Source organism: Erinaceus europaeus, chromosome 1 (genome assembly GCF_950295315.1).
Source record: "Erinaceus europaeus chromosome 1, mEriEur2.1, whole genome shotgun sequence".
Taxonomy (NCBI): Eukaryota; Metazoa; Chordata; class Mammalia; order Eulipotyphla; family Erinaceidae; genus Erinaceus; species Erinaceus europaeus.
Window position 1 is genome coordinate 124805980 of NC_080162.1, and position 17519 is coordinate 124823498.

Sequence of the window (17519 nt, forward strand, 5' to 3'; positions counted from 1 at the left end):
TTTCAAATTGCTTTTATTGCCCGTATATAAAATTACAATTGATTTTTTTTACATTGGCCTTATATTCTATGACCTTGATGAACACATTTATTATTTTAACTGTACTTTTTTCTGGAGGATTCCTAAGGATTTCCCACTGTATAGTGTGTTTTGCAGTCGTGGTTTATGTAATAAGATTCAGAGAAGCTTTGCATTGTATTTTAAAAATAAATAATATATACTCAGGATTATTATGTCTGGGTATGCCTAAAGAGCCGAATGGAGAGTATGTTACTAGGCCACATGGATAATCATGTCATATGCAACCTGTCTTAAACTGTCTACAGTCACAGAGACAACTTCTTAGTTGGAGGTATTGTTGATATATGGCTACACTTAAACAGCTCGGTGTGGCCTTTGGAAAACTGTTTAGTCTAAGATATGTCCCAGGAGAAGCTTCTAGAGAGGTGGAGGGATACTCAAGAACATGAGCAGTATGAAAATAATACAAACCAAAAGACAGTGCATTTTGATACACTCACATGAAAAGTGTAACAATGTTAAGAAGTATCTCTCCTACTTCACATAGGATGTACATAATGGTGAGCAATTGGCATTTAAAACACTTCAGACAGTATACAGTTCAAAGACAGAGATAAATGCAGTAAAAAATATATGGCAATATCCAAATTATTGCTATAAAAGTAGCAAAGTCCCTAGACTATAACTTAACTGAATTTCAACATACCACTGACTTAGCCCAGAGTTTGATTAATAATAAATACTTAATATCATGAGACTTCAGACATAGGTAAGACAGTCCACAATAGAGGTGAGTTTTAGATGACAACATGGCAAGGAAGCTGAGAGAATACAAAATTGTGATCTATCTACCAATTACAATGAAGATTACTTGTCCACTACATTATTGCTCACAATGACCAAAATATGGAAGGATCCTAAATGCCTGTAAGCACATAAAAAAGATGTTTCTCTCTGGAGTCTGGCAGTAGTAGTACAGCAGGTTAAGCGCAGGTGGCGCAAAGCACAAGGACAGGTTTAAGGATCCCGGTTCCAGCCCCTGGCTCATCACCTGCAGGGGAGTTGCTTCACAAGCAGTGAAGGTGAATCAGGTCTGCAGGTGTCTGTCTTTCTGTCCCTCTCTCTGTCTTCCCCTTCTCTCTCCATTTCTCTCTGTCCTATCTACCAACGAGGACATCAATAACAACAATAATAACTACAACAGTAAAACAATAAGGGCAACAAAAGGGAATAAATAAATAAATATGTTTTTTAAAGTTTCAATAAAATTAGAGTGTACTATTTTATAGTACACTCTAATTTCATCTCAGGTGGTTCACTTTCTAACAAAGTCCCAAAAACCTAGATATACACCAGTTTCTGTGAGAGAGAGTTTATGTTCACACGTATCCATAAACTACTGCAAAATATATACCTGAAAGCAGAAGTACACTAGAGTTTGCAGTGAGTACCCCCCTAACACTTCCTCTCCACTATTCCAAGCTTTGGGTCCATGATTGCTCAACAATTTGTTTGGCTTTGTATGGTAACTCTCTTTTCAATCACCAAGTTCCAGATGCCATCAGGATGCTAGCCAGGCTTCCCTGGATTGAAGACCCCACCAATGTGTCCTGGAGCTCTGCTTCCCCAGAGACCCACCCTACTAGGGAAAGAGAGAGGCAGACTGGGAGTATGGACCAACCAGTCAATGCCCATGTTCAGCGGGGAAGCAATTACAGAAGCCAGACCTTCTACCTTCTGCAACCCTCAATGACCCTGGGTCCATGCTCCCAGAGGGATAGAGAATGGGAAAGCTATCAGGGGAGGGGGTGGGATATGGAGATTGGGTGGTGGGAATTGTGTGGAGTTGTACCCCTCCTACCCTATGGTTTTGTTAATTAATCCTTTCTTAATAAAAAAAAAATTTTTTAAAGTTTCAATAAAAAGATGTTTCTCTCTTTCTCTCCCCCCCCACATACACACAGAGACAGAGAGACAGATAGATTATTATTCATCTATGTGAAAGAAGGAAACCCTTCTATTTTAACAACATGGATGGACCTTGGGGCCATTATATTAACTGGAATATGTCAGACTATGAAGTTATTATATAATTTTACTTATATGTGGTATTAAAAAAAACTAACTTATAGAAACAAAGTAGTATGGTAGTTGTCAATGGATGAGTAGTAAAAAAAATGGAAAAGTTTTCCATAGAGTAAAAACTTCCAAATATAAGACAAATTCTGTGGATCAGAAAGTATATTATAGTGACTATGATTAATAACATTGCATTATGTATTTCAAATTTGACAAAACGTAGAGCTTCCAAGTCCTAGCAAAAAAATAAGTGGTAATTATATAATGTGTAGTAGTATTAGCTAAACTATGGTGGTAATAATTTTGCATTGTATAAGTGGATCAAATCAGCATGATACACATATCAAATACATGTGGGTAAAAAGAACACAATGTGGTGGTGTACCTGATTGAGCACACATCTCAATGAGCAAGGACCCAGGTTCAAGCCCCCCAGTCCTCCTCTAAAGGGGAGAAGCTTCACTAGTGGTGAACTAGGGCTGAAGGTGTCTCTCTCCCTTTTATTTCCTCCTTCCTCTCAATTTCTGGCTGTCTCTGTTCAATAAATAAAGATAATAAAAAACAAAAGTAAAATAATTTTTAAAAGATGATAAAATGTTAGTAAAGAGATGAAGAAGGAAATCTGAAAAGCCAGCATTTGTACATGTCTTTGTGTTTATAGAAGTCCTTTCAAGTTTATTCAAACTCATATTTAATGACAACATTAATTTCTATATTGCCAGATTAAGAAATAAGCGCCTGCATAAAATCAATGGAGTAAACAGTTAACAATATTTATATACTTTTCCCATATTTTGGAGCCACTCTTTTCCCTGATACAACTTTCTAGTTCCATCCTCAACTCTGACACCATCTCCCCAGACAATAACTTTGGTCTACCTGCATGTTAACTGTTGGGCTCAGGCAAAAATTAGTAAAGTCATGAGTCTCTTGGAATATACCTAAAATAAACCCACAAGCTTTTTCAAAAATGGAGACCCCCAAACCTCATCTGCTATATTCTTGCCATTAGGTTCTTGATTATTTAACACTTTGTTCTGCTTTATATCTTAATGCTTTTTCAAACACCAAGTTCCAGATGCTACAATGATGCCAATCTGACTTCCCTGGGCAGACAACCCATCAATGTGTCCTGGAGCCCCGCCTCCCCAGACCCTGCCCCACCAAGGGAAGAGAGAGACAGGCTAGGAGTATGGATTGATTTGCCAACACCAATGTCCAGCAGAGAAGCAATCACAAAAGCCAGACCTCCCACTTTCTGCACCCCATAATGATCCTGGGTCCATGATCCCAGAGGGATAAAGAATAGGACAGCTTTCAAGGGAGGCGATAGGATATGGAACTCTGGTGGTGGGAGTTGTGTGAAATTGTACCACCTCTTATCCTATGGTCTTGTCAATATTTCCACTTCATAAATAAATTTTAAAAATTAAAAAAAGGAAATAAGCACCTGAGTCATTGTATTTGAAAATGTGATGCTGTGAGTGTCTGCCCCAAAGTGGGGAATTATGTAGTAAGGGACTATAGACTGAAGGAACAGTTTCAGAAGGGATCTTTTCCCTTTCCCCTTGGCTCCTCTCCTCTCCTCTGCTCCCTCATAGCTCCTGTTCTGCACAGTCATCTGACTCTGAGGTTACAAAATTACTGATTTGGGCAAGAGACTCTCAGGGAAAGAATTTGACTACAGTGAAACCAAGATAAACTTGGTGGGAAATTTTTCATACCCTCTAAATCAGAAGACCTACATCTACAGAAAACAACTATCTGGCTCAACCAGCTCCAGAGACAAACCTGTCTGTTAAGAGGTACTGTCGAATGTAAAATATTAATGCCCCAATAAAGAAATTAAAAAGTAATAATAATAATAATCAAATCCTTGGTGATTTATGTGTTAGTGACCAAAGCCTTGGTGATTTTTGTATTAATAATCAAAACCTTGGTGATTTTTGTTTTAATGAGCTAAGCCTTATGAGACTATAAAAATAAAGTTCTGCTGAAGTATAACAGAGATGTCTGCTTGAGCTTGATTCAGCATAAAAAATAAATAAATAAATAAATAAAGGGAGTTGGGCGGTAGCGCAGCAGGTTAAGCACACAGTGGCACAAATCGCAAGGACCAGCATAAGAATCCCCTGGCTCCCCACCTGTAAGGGAGTCACTTCACAAGCAGTGAAGCAGGTCTGCAGGTGTCTATCTTTCTCTCTCCCTCTTTGTCTCCCCTCTCCATTTCTCTCTGTCCTATCCAACAATGACAACATCAACACCAACAACAATAATAGCTATAACAATAAAACAACAAGGGCAATAAAAGGGAATAAATAAATAATATATATAAATAAAATAAAAATAAAAAAGAGGTTCCTAGGACAAATTCTACAGATCAGCTGAATGCTCCTGCCACCAGTTCTTTCAAGGGAAATAAGCTTTACCCCAGCTCAGTTTTTCTGCTTCTAAGCATAGAGCCAGTTCTGCAACCAGCACGAAGTGAGGCCAAAGAAAGCATACAGTAGGTATACTAACTAATCACATCTCTATGTGGGGCCATAGAAAACTACCTGCAACCTCAGGAAATGCTTCAGTGGGTGGAATGAACAGTCCAGACTCAACTTTCCCTCTTGGGAAGAGAAGTTATTTCACTTCTCTGAGCCTTCATTTCTGCTGCAGCAGGTTGGAAGTATAATCATTCCAACCTATAGAACTGCGTCAAGGATATAAAAAAAAGCATGCCTTACAACATTCTTTATGAAACCCAACCACCACACAAATAGGAGCCAAAAATGGCAACTGTTTTTTTTTTTTAATATTTATGTATTCCCATTAGTTGCCCTTGTTGTTTTATAGTTGTAGTTATTATTGTCGTTGTTGTTGGATAGGACAGAGAGAAATGAGGGAGGAGGGGAAGACAGAGGGGGAGAGAAAGATAGACACCTGCAGACCTGCTTCACCACTTTGAAGCGACTCCCCTGCAGGTGGGGAGCCAGGGGCTGGAACCGGGATCCTTACACCGGTCCTTGCATTTTCTGCCACCTGTGCTTAACCTGCTGCGCTACCGCCCGACTCTGAACAACTGTTTCTATGTCTAAATTTGACCCACATAAGAATATATAAATGCCTAAAAGAAAAATATGTATATATCAATGATATTCTAACCAATGTAATTTGTTGTAAGAATAGGCATGCAATTTTCATAGAATTCTATTTTTTTCTTTATCAGAGCAGGTATATCAGCAACAGAGTGAAGGACTTGAAAATGAGGCCTCCAAGATAATTTTGAGATGTGAGTCTTGTTAAGATACTGCTATAATGCTTTCGTTCTAGTCCTCACAGGTGTAGAATGGCAATGACTAGGAGATGAGTAAAGGAAAGTGGTTGTGAATAAGTTGAACAGACTTCATAACTAATGTCTATATGGATGAAGAAGCAAGAAGTTCTTCTTCAACTTTATAACAGGAAAAAAAATGAGTCTGAAGGAAGAAGAGTGGGGAAGGAGGAAGGAATGGAGAGGCCAAAGATTTGTTCTAGCTAGGATGTTCTATTTGGTTTTGTCTTTTTAAAAATTTTTATTTATAAAAAGGAAACACTGACAAAACCATAGGATAAGAGGGGTACAGCTTCGCAAAATTCCCACCACCAGAACTCTGTATCCCCTCCCCTGATAGCTTTCCTATTCTTTAACCCTCTGGGAGTATGGACCCAAGGTCATTGTGGGATACAGAAGGTGGAAGGTCTGGCTTCTGTAATTGCTTCCACACTGAACATGAATGTTGACAGGTCGATCCATACTCCCAGCCTGTCTCTCTCTTTCCCTAGTGGGGAAGGGCTCTGGGGAAGCGGAGCTCCAGGACATATTGGTGGGGTTGTCTGTCCAGTGAAGTCTGGTCAGCATCATGCTAGCATCTGGAACCTGGTGGTTGACAAAAGAGTTAACATACAAAACAAAACATGGTTTTGTCTTTCTTATTGCTGGATATTGGTGTGTGTGTGTGTATACATACACATACACATACACATACACATACACATATACATATAGTGTGTGTGTGTGTGTGTGTGTTCTGTGACAAAATGAGACCCAGGGCCTCACACCTGCAAGCATACTTCCTACCTTGGATTCATATGTATAGACCCAGGAAATGACCTATAATATAAATCTAGTCTTGTGACATTCATACTTTTAATTTCTTTACTAATTTGATGACCTTAGACCTTAAGCCATAAAAGCTTCAAGGGGAAATCTAAAGTGCAGAAAAGTGTGCAGAGTTATGGAGTGTTTTATTAAATATTAGAGAAAGGGAGAGGAAGAGGGAGGAATTTTTGTCCTTCACAGTGTGAAATTTTGGCTGTGAATTTGTAGGGCATTCTAGGTGTGAGAAATTGTGTGAGGTGATAAATCATTTGTCTGCTAAGCCACCAAATCTTGGCTTAAGTTGCTAGACAAAAAAAAAGTCTCAAAGAGTCACTGAGAAGAATATATTGCTATCCATTTTATAGATGAAAAAAACCAAGGTCAGAGATGTTAATTACTTTGTTTTTGTCCATCCAGTTAATATACAGTAAGATGCAAATTTTAGATTCATGTTTTTACAAGATACAACGTATTCCTACTTCATTCTGTGTATCTCCAAAAACAGAACCAACAGCACATGTAAGGCAGTACCATATAAAATAAGAATCTGGGAGAGGCTTTCTTTTTTTTGTTTCTCTCCCCACCCCCCTCTGAGGTTAACCCAGAGGAATAGAACAAAGCAACCTATAGAAAGGTCGTAGTATGAAGTCAGAGAACACTTACACAGATATACCCAGGAATCATTTAAGACATTCAGATTCTACCACATTAGCATTTAAAACTGCTGGACAGGGTCTGGAGGAGGTGGTTTGGTAGTAGAATTCATGCCTTGCATGAGTGAGGCCCTGGGCTCTATACTTGACACCACATGAGAATACAAAAAAGATAAAACAAGTGAACTATATAAATGATGGAGCAGTGCTTTGACCTCTTTCTCTCATAAATAAATTTTTAAGAATCCACAGGACAAAGGCTGGTTAGATAGCTCAGTGGGGAAGGTGCCTGCTTTGTCTTACGTACAACCCAATTTAAACCTACTGCTAAGAGCAAGTGGAAGTAGTTCTGGTGCTGTTATCTCTCCTTCTCTCTGTCTCTGCTTCTAGCTGGAAAAAAAGTGAAAAAAAGTCTATAGGATAAAGAGTAGCTGATAATCCCTCCATCAACACATACTTTCATAAGATTCATATTTTCAGTGTTTACAATCCTTAAAACCAAACTGCACAGAAATAACTTTTAAATGTCAAAATGTTCTTTAACAGTTACCATGAGCTAGGAAAGGCAAGCAGAAGGCAAAACCTGAGAGTTTCTTTTATGCTAATTTTTGTCTTAGATCACCAGGCACATCTCCAGTACACCACACTCCCTCTCCCAGGTGCAAGCTAAATCATCTCCTGTGTCCCATTTTTCTTTAACTTCTTTGAGTTTGGCAGACATTAGGATTGAGCCCTAGATCATGCCTTCAGGTTTATGAGGACAGTAATCTGTCATCAGCACCTGCAGTGCCTTTTATTGGCTTCCATTGCGTGAATTCCCCTGACACTACCTTTCTGAAAACTGATGAACTTTTCTCATCTCTAACCATGAAGGCTCAGCCCCATTCTTGGCTTTTGCAACAACACAAAATGCATTATCTTTGCTTCCGAGAAAATGAGAAAGCATAGCTATTCCAAAAATGAAAAGACTGTAGAGATTTCACCAGTGTTACTTATACACCCTTCGAAAAGAGAAGTACAAGGTAGTGGGGCAGGAGTGGGCATAAAGTGAGGACCAATTGCACCACACATGATACCAGTATATCCAGCTCCATATTTTTATTTTGGCCTGTCACTCTCCAAAACAGCTTGTGAAAAACTAGGAAGTGTAATAGCTAAGCACATGCCTACAAAGCCAGGATGTATAGGTATTTTTAAAGCATGCAGAGAGATTTTTTGAAAATTATAACTACTCCATTGGTGTTTGACTTACATAAGTAGGTTAAATATTTTGAACAAACTCCTTTGTCTTTAGAGACATACCATTACTCTAAGATGGAGCTTTAATTTTCTCGTTTAGTTCTCACAAAACCAAACAGTACATTATGATATTAAAGTCCAGAACAGCCTACCCATTTCCCTATTCAGGGCTCAGAAACTGTTATTTTCATGGAAAAATGTTTGGGATGCAGACATATACACAAGCTATTCCTTGTCATTTTTCCTTATGTTTTCCAAGTTTGGTGCTCCTGAGAATTTTTCTATAGAATTGTATATATAAATTTATCATTTGGGCCCAGGTGGTGGTGTAGAGGTGGTGGTGAACCGGATTGAGCACATATGCACAAGGACCTGGGTTCAAGCCCCCAATCCTCACCTGCAGGAGGAAAGCTTTGTGAGTGGTGAAGCAGTGTTACCAGTGTCTCTCTCTGTCTCTTTCTCTATCACCCCTCTAGATTTCTGGCTGTCTCTATCCAATAAATAAAATAAATATAATAAAAATATATGCATTCAGTATTTCATAAGCAATGTGAGACATTTAAGGTCCAAATTATCCATTCCTGATTTTTAATTGACACTTTGACTTGAGAATCTAACACTATCTGGGCCCTAGCTCTGCTTTACTCAGTATCCTTGTACATTAGAAGATACTTCAGAGGGGTGAGGTGGTTGCACACCTGGTTAAGTGCTCACATTATAGTGTGTAAGGATCCAGGTTCAAGTCCCTGGTCCCCACCTGCAGGAGGAAAGCTTCATAAGTGGTGAAACAGGGCTGAAGGTTTCTATCTGTCTCTCTCCCTTTCTATCTCCCTTTCCCCCTCTCAACTTCTCTCTATCTCTGTTCAATAATAAATAAATATTTTTTAAAAGAATATACTTCAGTAGTAAATTATGTCCCATACATGCTATACTCAACTGTGACACATTTTCTTTCCTATGCACATGATCAGACAAGATTGGGAGTGTTCAGAGTGGTTTGACCATAGACATCTCTGTACATATCTATGGGAGTTATAGAGTCATTCTTATCCTGAACTGGATGGACATAGGGTGATGAAACCAAAAAAAGGTCTTTGATTATAGCTTCCCCCAGACACATCAAATAGTTAAGCTCCTTAACTGTTCTTTAGGATTCCCGTGATTTCTCCCCAATATGGCTCAAGCCATTGACTTGTGTATGAGCCTTTGATTCTTTCTGTCATTCTCACACTCACAGATAATGGAAATTTATTGTATTTTACTTTTTTGTTCCTCCACAGCCTCTTCAAGTAGCTGTTGCTCTTCTGACTGGGGTAGCATTACCCCATTCTACAGGCAAACCTGCAGTCAGAAGCAAAGCCTCCCAGGGCTCTTTGACCCCAAGACACCAAATCAAGCTGAGGCTAGAGCAACAAAATCCTTCTACCCACCTGCTCTCTTGAAGTCTGGGTCTGGACCTGGGCTCTAGACATTGCTCTGCAAGGTGTAAGTTGTACAAACCATTGAGCTTTACTGTGTCACTGGAAGACAGATATTGGATGACCTTGTATTTTAAGTCATTTTTGAATTGATTAAATTGCTTGCTTCTAAGGGTACACAGCATTCAAACAACAACAACAACAACAAAAATCAAATATTAACTTGTAATTGCACTGGGAAAAATAATGACAATCATGATTAAGTAGTTTATTCATGTGTTTATTCATAATGACTCAATATTTATTTATTTATTTATTTATTGCCTCTGGGGTTATCTCTGGGGCTCGGTGCCTGCACTATGAATCCACTGCTCCTGGAGGCCATTTTTCCCATTTTGTTGCCCTTGTTGTTGTTGTTATTGCTATTGTTGCTACTGGATAGGACAGAGAGAAGTAGAGAGAGGAGGGGAAGACAGATAAGGGGAGAGAAAGATAGACACCTGGAGACCTTCTTCACCACCTGTGAAGTGACCCCCAGCAGATGGGAAGTGGTGGCTCAAACTGGGATCCTTATGCAGGTCCTTGTGCTTTACACCATGTGTGCTTAACCTGCTGTGCTACCACCCAGACCCCCCAGTCATTATTTATAAATACATAATATGTATATTAAGTATTTACTATGTACCAGACACAGTACTAGTGGCAGGAATATCCAAGTTGAGCAAAACTAGAATCTACTACTGTCCTAATGAAACCAATGGGACTACTGGTATTATTTATTTTCTTTAAGTTACTGTCTAAGATTTTTTTTTTTTTTTTACCAGAACACTGCTCAGCTCTGGCTTATGGTGGTACAGGGGATTGAACCCTGGGACTTTGGAGCCTCAGGAACGAGAGTCTCTTTACATAACCATTATGCTATCTACCCCTGCCCTGTCTAAGATTTTTTAAAAATATATTTATAAAATAAAAAATACCAACAAGATCATAGGATAAGAGGGGTACAAGTCCACACAATTCCCACCACCAGAGTTCTATATCCTATCCCCTCCCTTGAAAGCTTTCTTATTCTTTGTATCACTAGGAACATGGACCTAGGATCATTATGGGGTAAAGAAGGTGGAATGTCTGGCTTCTATAATTGCTTCTCCACTGAACATGGGTATTGGCAGATCGATCCATACTCCCAGCCTGTTTCTATATTTTCCTAGTGTGGCAGGAATCTGCAGAGGTGGAGTACCTTGGTGAGGTTGTCTTCTTGGGGAAGTCAGGTTGGCCCCATGGTATCATCTGCAACTTGGTGTCTGAAAAAACATTTAGATGTAAATAAGAACAAACTGTCTAATAATCAGGAACCTAAAGGCAAGAATATAACAGATGAGATTAGGGGTCTGTTTAAATGAATCCCTGACCAGACTTTTCCAGCAGAGGGACAAAGCGAATAGTGAGGGTACTCACATTCTAGCAGCTTAGTACAGCATCTAAGAGGGAGATTTGAAAATGTTTCCTCTTTACTACTTATCCAGGAATTTAAATCACTACTTCATTAAAAAGATTTCCCAATAGAAGCTACAGTTTAGAATCTCCTGGAGCTTTAAAAAGATAAATTTAAAAAGTGCTGGAGATGTTAGTAGTGGCATTATAACTATTTGAATCTATCTTCTTCCAAAAATATGGAGCTATGATAATGGTCTAGTCTACATTTGCTTTGTATAAAATATAAACTCTATTACTTGAATTGCTGCATAACAGATGAATTAAATGACAACATAAATTTAGGAACCTGAATGCATATTTGCTTATAAGCCCATGGTACTGTTGCTCAGAGTTCTGGGTGGAATTACTTGGATTATTTACTCAGATTTTATTAAGACCTCAATCAAGATGTTAGCTTGACTAGACACTTACCTGAAGTGTCTGGTGAAGTATCTATTTTAAGACTCACTCAAGTGTCCTGGTTTTTTTTAAGCCCTATGCAATTCTTCACTTTAAAAAAATAATTTTATTCATCATTTTGTTAAACAGTTAAAAGTTTACAGTATGGTAGTTGACATATTCAGTTTTTCTTCTTTTTAAAAGTATATTTATTTATTGAATAGAGATAACTAGAAATCAAAAGTGCGGAGATAGGGAGAGAGACAGAGAGACACCTGCAGCCCTGCTTCACCACTTGAAAAGCTTTCCCGCTGCAGGTGGGAAACGGGCTTGAACTCAGGTCTTTATGCATTATAACATGTGTGCTCCTTCCTAACAAAGCCACAGAACCTAGATATAGACCAGTGCCCATGAGATAGAGCAGATGTGCACAGGTATCCATAAGTTAGGGGAATATATACCTTAATATATATATACCATAAAGGAAAAAGTGCACAGTAGTTTGTAGTGACTCTAAGTGCAGCAAGCAAGTAGAAAGACCTAAACACACACACACACACACACACACACACACACACACACACACACACACACACACAATACAGGAACCAGTACACTGATGTCTAATACCAGTCTAATAGGTAATTTTTTGTTTGATTTTTGAGCTATACATAGATGGAATCATACAATTTATATTTCTTTTTGTCTGGCTTTCTTGTTCAATCTGCTGTTTTTGTGCTGTACTAGATAACCTCTAAGGTATCCCTACTTTGGAGTATTCATAGCTTGGTCTAATCCCTCTCTTCCTGAATAATTTGTATCTAATAACTACTCGATTGTCAGAAAAGTCACAGCCCCCCCTTTTTTTTCCCATAGAAGCATATGCCATGACTTTCCGACAACCCAATAGAATACAACAAATTCAGGGGGATGATGTTTCCACTGTTAAGTTACAGAAGGTAGTGAGTTCTGTCTTGTTAGAAATTTCCAATGTCTTCTTACCTGGCCTGCTTAATTTAGTAAACAACTATGTGTCTTGGAGACTAGTGCTTTCCCACCTTGTCTTCAGATGACTCTAGCCCAGTTACCAAAAACCTTTTAAAGACCTTGAAGCTGGGATCTTTGTTTAGCTTTGCCCAAAACTTGGTTTCCAGAGATAAGGAAATAATAAGTGGGTGTTATTTGAAGCTATTAAAGTTTGGGGGCAAACTGTTACCAGCAACAAATAGCTAATGTCTATTATTGATCCGTGTTGTCACATGCAGTTGTGGTTAATTCTCATTACTTTATAGTTGGGTTTGGCAGAATTTTATTTCCTGTAAGTGGTGAGGTAGAAAATATTTTAGGTATTGTAGAGCAAGAATAAACACTGAGACTATTATGTAAGTCATTCTATGTAATTGCCATGTGTTGCAAAATATTCTTGTTTTCCAATTTCTTGAAAATGTTAATATACTAACAACCAAAGAGAGGCAGAACCTATATTTGTCTCACAGACCATAGTTGACTGAATCCTGCTATATACTGTGCTTGATGGTACTGGCTTATTTATTCACTCTCCTGTTGATAGACATTTGGGTTGTTTCCATTTTAGAAGTATTATAAATAAAGCAGCCACAAATATCCCTGTACACGTCTTTTAGAGAAGATTTATGTGTCAGCATTCATCTAGAAGTGGAACAATTTGTTGTGTCACAGGTAGACATATGTCAAATTTAATATGACAAATTGTTTTTAAATGAGGTTGTATGAATTTGTACACTACCAGTATATATGAGTTGCTAATGCTACAAAAATCCAAGAAGTGGTATATGCTATCTTTTTATTTTGCCTGATTTAATAGCATTTTTTTCAAAAATTCCTATGTAATTCTAACATCCAGCCAGAACTTATAAACCTTGGCTTAACTGCTGTTATTTATTCTTAATTAGGTTGAACTACATGGCATTTTTCTTTGACAGGTCAAAATTAAATATGGCTATTTCATATGCTTCACATTGTTCTTTCCCTCACATATTATTTACACTTATACTTAAAATCAAACTCAAACAGGAATACATGTTAACTGGAAAAGACATCAGAAAACTGAGCTAAAAGGAATCTTCTAACATTAAAATTGATTCTAATGACTTACAATTTAATATGCTTAAGAGATATTTAAGAATAGAGAGAGAATGGGAGATGGAATTCTGGTGGTGGGAATTGTGTGAAATTGTACCCCTCTTATCTCACAATCGTGTTGATCATTATTAAATCACTAACAAAAAAGAATTAAGAAATTTTAGATAAAATTTTAAATACATTTCCTAAAATTTATTTTATTTGTTTTGGATAAAGACTGAAATTGAAAGGGAGGGGGAGATAGAGGGAGTGCAGCACAGCTTCACTACCCATGAATCTTCAAAGGTTAGGACTGGGGCTGTAAACCTGGGTCCCTGTGCATTGTAACATGTCCAGTCAACCAGATGTGCACTATTCAGCTCCCCATGACTCTTAAAAGTTTGAAAACAGACGACTTCACCTTTGTTGTATATTAGAAATTCCTTTGGGTCTATAAAGTTTAAATGATCCTACTCAGATGCTCAGACATTTTGATTCTGTGAAATCAATATGGGTTCACATATTGTTTATAAAATAAACAAATACACAGCCAAGGTTGAAAATTGCTACTATTCCCTGTCTCCTTGCTTTATTTTCCATTCATTCAATTTAAAGAAAGATTTAATGCTTTGGTGATTTTGTATACTCAAAAAGGGAGGATAGTACTTGGTATTCAGTTCCTTTTCGATTTTGGTATCAGTAGCTGCACATTAAGCTGGAAAAAAAAAAGTCTTAGTAATGCCAAATGTGTTTCATGGAACATGTTTTCTTCCTCGACAGTGCCCAAGTGGAGAAACGTGGATTGGATTTGCACGTATCTCTGTGCACTCACACTTGACATGTCACCAAGAGTAGTTAATAGTACACACAGGTAATTTCCAAACATATGCTGCAACAGTTAATTACACAATTGGAGTACAAAGTGTATATGCTGGCCATGAGAAACAACACACCTTGTACTCCAATTGTAAATATATACTGAATGGCAGTGGAGCTGTTTATACCAGAGAACTTAAAACCTTTATAAATTTTAATTCAATAGTGAACCAGATTTGTCGCTTGCATTTCTATTAGTCATAACTGTATCAGTATTTCCACATCATGAAGAATGGAGATGAGAATCTCATTTTTTTTATCAATATTTACCAACTCTAGAATTTTATTGCCCTCCACATGATTTTCCTCTTCTGTTTATAGTACCCTGAATACCTGGAGTTAAGACAAAGGTTCCTAAATTGAAACACTAGCTGCTCTGCTCTTCTTTATTAGGCCATCTCACAGATGGCCAAAGGGCCCCAGGGCCTGGCAAGTGTAAAATTCTTTCCTTGCAAGTCAGACAGCCTTCCCTCAACTGACACCCTCAGGTAGAATCTTGTTTTCCAGATTTTACTCCTAATGACCCTCTGGGGGAAATGAGCCTGTTCTAGGGAATGAGCTTGAATGTATTCAGCCACCTGAGTCAGTCAGAAGGCTCAGAAGACAGTTTCTGCACCTGGAGGATTTTCTTAAAGCCTATACAATCCAGGGCGCCCAGGAACAAGTTTCAACTGCACCTGGTGCTGTGATCCTCTGACCCAGGTAGCCAACTCCCAGGTGGCTGAGAACTCGCTCTTCTCACTAAAAGGTTAGCTAACGGGGCCAGGGGGTAAGCCCAGAGGTCAGATGGTACACCGTGACAGGTTCATTCTCTCGCTTAACCCCGGCCAGGTGTTTACCCCTTTCTAATAACCAGGGCAGTTCTCAATCACTAGTGAACCTTCAGAGCCGAAAGAATCCCAGCGCGTGGTATCTTGGGAAATGTAGTCCCTAGTTCCTTTGGTTTCCCCTCTTCTACTCAAGAATATCCCTCGGAGGGACTAACTTGGTAGAGCAAGTTAAGCCAAAATTGCCTACTGAGTGGGGGCAGGGTACGCTCCTTGCTAAAATCTTCTGGAGCTTTCTTTGGGTGGCATAAAAAGAGCAAACTACACTTCCCAGAGTGCCTTGCACTGAGCTGAAAGCCACTGCCTTGCTTTTGCGTGAACGCGGCAGGTTGGTCCTGGAGCAGATGAGCGAAGACTACTTGGGCGAAAGCGCGTGTAAGGGGGGAGCACGGGGAAGGAGGAGGAGGAGGTGGAGGAGGAGTACCTCGGCCAGGAAAATTATGCATGCGTTAGGGAAGCTCTGAGAGAATGGCTGTGGAAGGTAAGGGACGCTTGGGCATTTTAAGCTCCCTCTTCACCCGTGTAACCCAACACACACATCCCTGATGAAGCTTGGGGAACGTGGGGAGGAGAAGAAAGGGGTGGTGGTGGCCAGCTGGCCCTTTCTCTTCACATCTCTTGGCACACACCTGGTCCGCGGAAGGCCAGAAGGTGCTTTAGTTGGTTGCTTTGGAAAGAGACGTAGGTGCGCTGCGCTTAAGGTTTGGAGGCAAAGAGTGTGCCCAGTGCACAAGGATGTGCTGGAAAGGGGGGTAAAGACTGGAAAGTAGCCTTCGAGGTCTCTGCCTGTAGACGCTCCATTCACTGCCATCTCCCTCTGGATTGGCTGGGTTACCAGGGGATTGAGGTTCCCTTCGCCCCTCACAGGTGAAAGAAGACCCCGACTAGGTGCATCATTTGGTTGTGTGAACTGTATTTGGGTTGAGGGCCCCTTTTCTAGTGCACCTGTCTGTGATAGCTGCAGCAGATACACAGACCCACAGGGTAGAGTTGTCCCATCACCTGGCTCAGTTTATACAACCCTTCAGGGGTTAGTAAAGTTTAGGGAAATTAATTTAATAAGCCAGGGGGGGAAAAGACAACTAGGTCTTCAATGTACGTGAACCTTTTTTCTTGGAAGACTAGTTCCTCTTCTCCCCCCCCCCCCCCATATACTTTTGGCCTTTGGCTATGCTATTTTGGCTGTGCTATCCTGCCTACTCTGAGCTTCCTGGTTGAAAGCAGGGACAGGTGGTTTGTGATGGAATCCAAAGTTTTCATTTAAAATTATTTTACCTTGCAACACAGCTTTCATTGCTGAGGCCTCTCTCTCTCTCTCTCTCTCTCGTGGGGGGTTATGGGAACTAGATATATTCACTGTCAATAAAAGGTCATCCTCAGCCTGTGTTTGAATGAACAAATGAACTTTAGTTTTGGGAATAAAGTGATGCCTACTGTTCACCTGTACAATTATGGTTTCTGAGTGTGGTTCAGGTCAGATGGCCACTGAGGGTGGGGTGGGGAGGGGAGGCAGAATGAAGGCAAGCCTCACAGATACATCAGGCTTCTTGCCAAAGGGGAAATGAACCTGTCCATTGTAGCTAGAAGCAAGAAGGAACTATAAGACTTGCTTGCTTGTCTTGTAAGCCAGAAGCAAGAAGTGAATTACTTAGACCCACGTTCTCTTTATAATTATTTCACAATCTGAAGTAGGAATAACTCAGCTTCTGTATACAATATCTGCTAAGTCAGGAAGGTACCACCTTTGGGTATTTCAGATTCAGATAATTTAACTGATTACTTCTTTTCACTTATATTTACCAGATTACACATATTTGGGTGTGTTTTCTTTTAATGCTGCATATATATGATATTGGAAGAACAAATAGCCAAAGACATTCCTAAGTGTTGTTCCATGTGCAACTATAATAGGGTGAGAATATGGAATTCTGAATTGTTATAATTCATGGTAAGGGGTTTAGTAATTCAGACTTAAAAAATGAAAACTAAAATTCATCCTAAATTTGAGGACAAGGGAGAGTTAATCTACTGACCCCATTCCTACTCATTCTTTAGATGGCATTAGTTCTCTTCACTATTCAATCATGGTCCAAGTGAGGGACACTCTCACTGGTAGCCAGTCTACAGTGTTTTACAACACAATTCCCTGCTTACTCTAAAGAAAGTATAGAATTAGTCATATATCTTGGGTCCTTATGCTTGTTAAACCAGACTTTACAAGAAACAAAGGACGATAGAAGGAAGTTCACATAGAATGAGGGAAGATGACTTACCAGTGACTTATTTTTTTTAAAAAAATTTAAAT

General features: G+C 39.2%; 1 protein-coding gene across 2 annotated transcripts in view; it reads left to right on the forward strand.

The window, feature by feature from the left end:
• The first annotated feature begins 15538 nt into the window (after positions 1-15538).
• The window catches only part of SAMD12 (sterile alpha motif domain containing 12), a 527032-nt gene continuing 525051 nt past the window's right edge, over positions 15539-17519 (forward strand). For both annotated transcript variants that reach the window (XM_007516680.3, XM_060195714.1), the window contains exon 1: positions 15539-15695. In XM_007516680.3, coding sequence (XP_007516742.2) covers positions 15683-15695 — 13 coding nt within the window. In that variant the 5' untranslated portion in view covers positions 15539-15682. The remainder of the gene's footprint in view (positions 15696-17519) is intronic.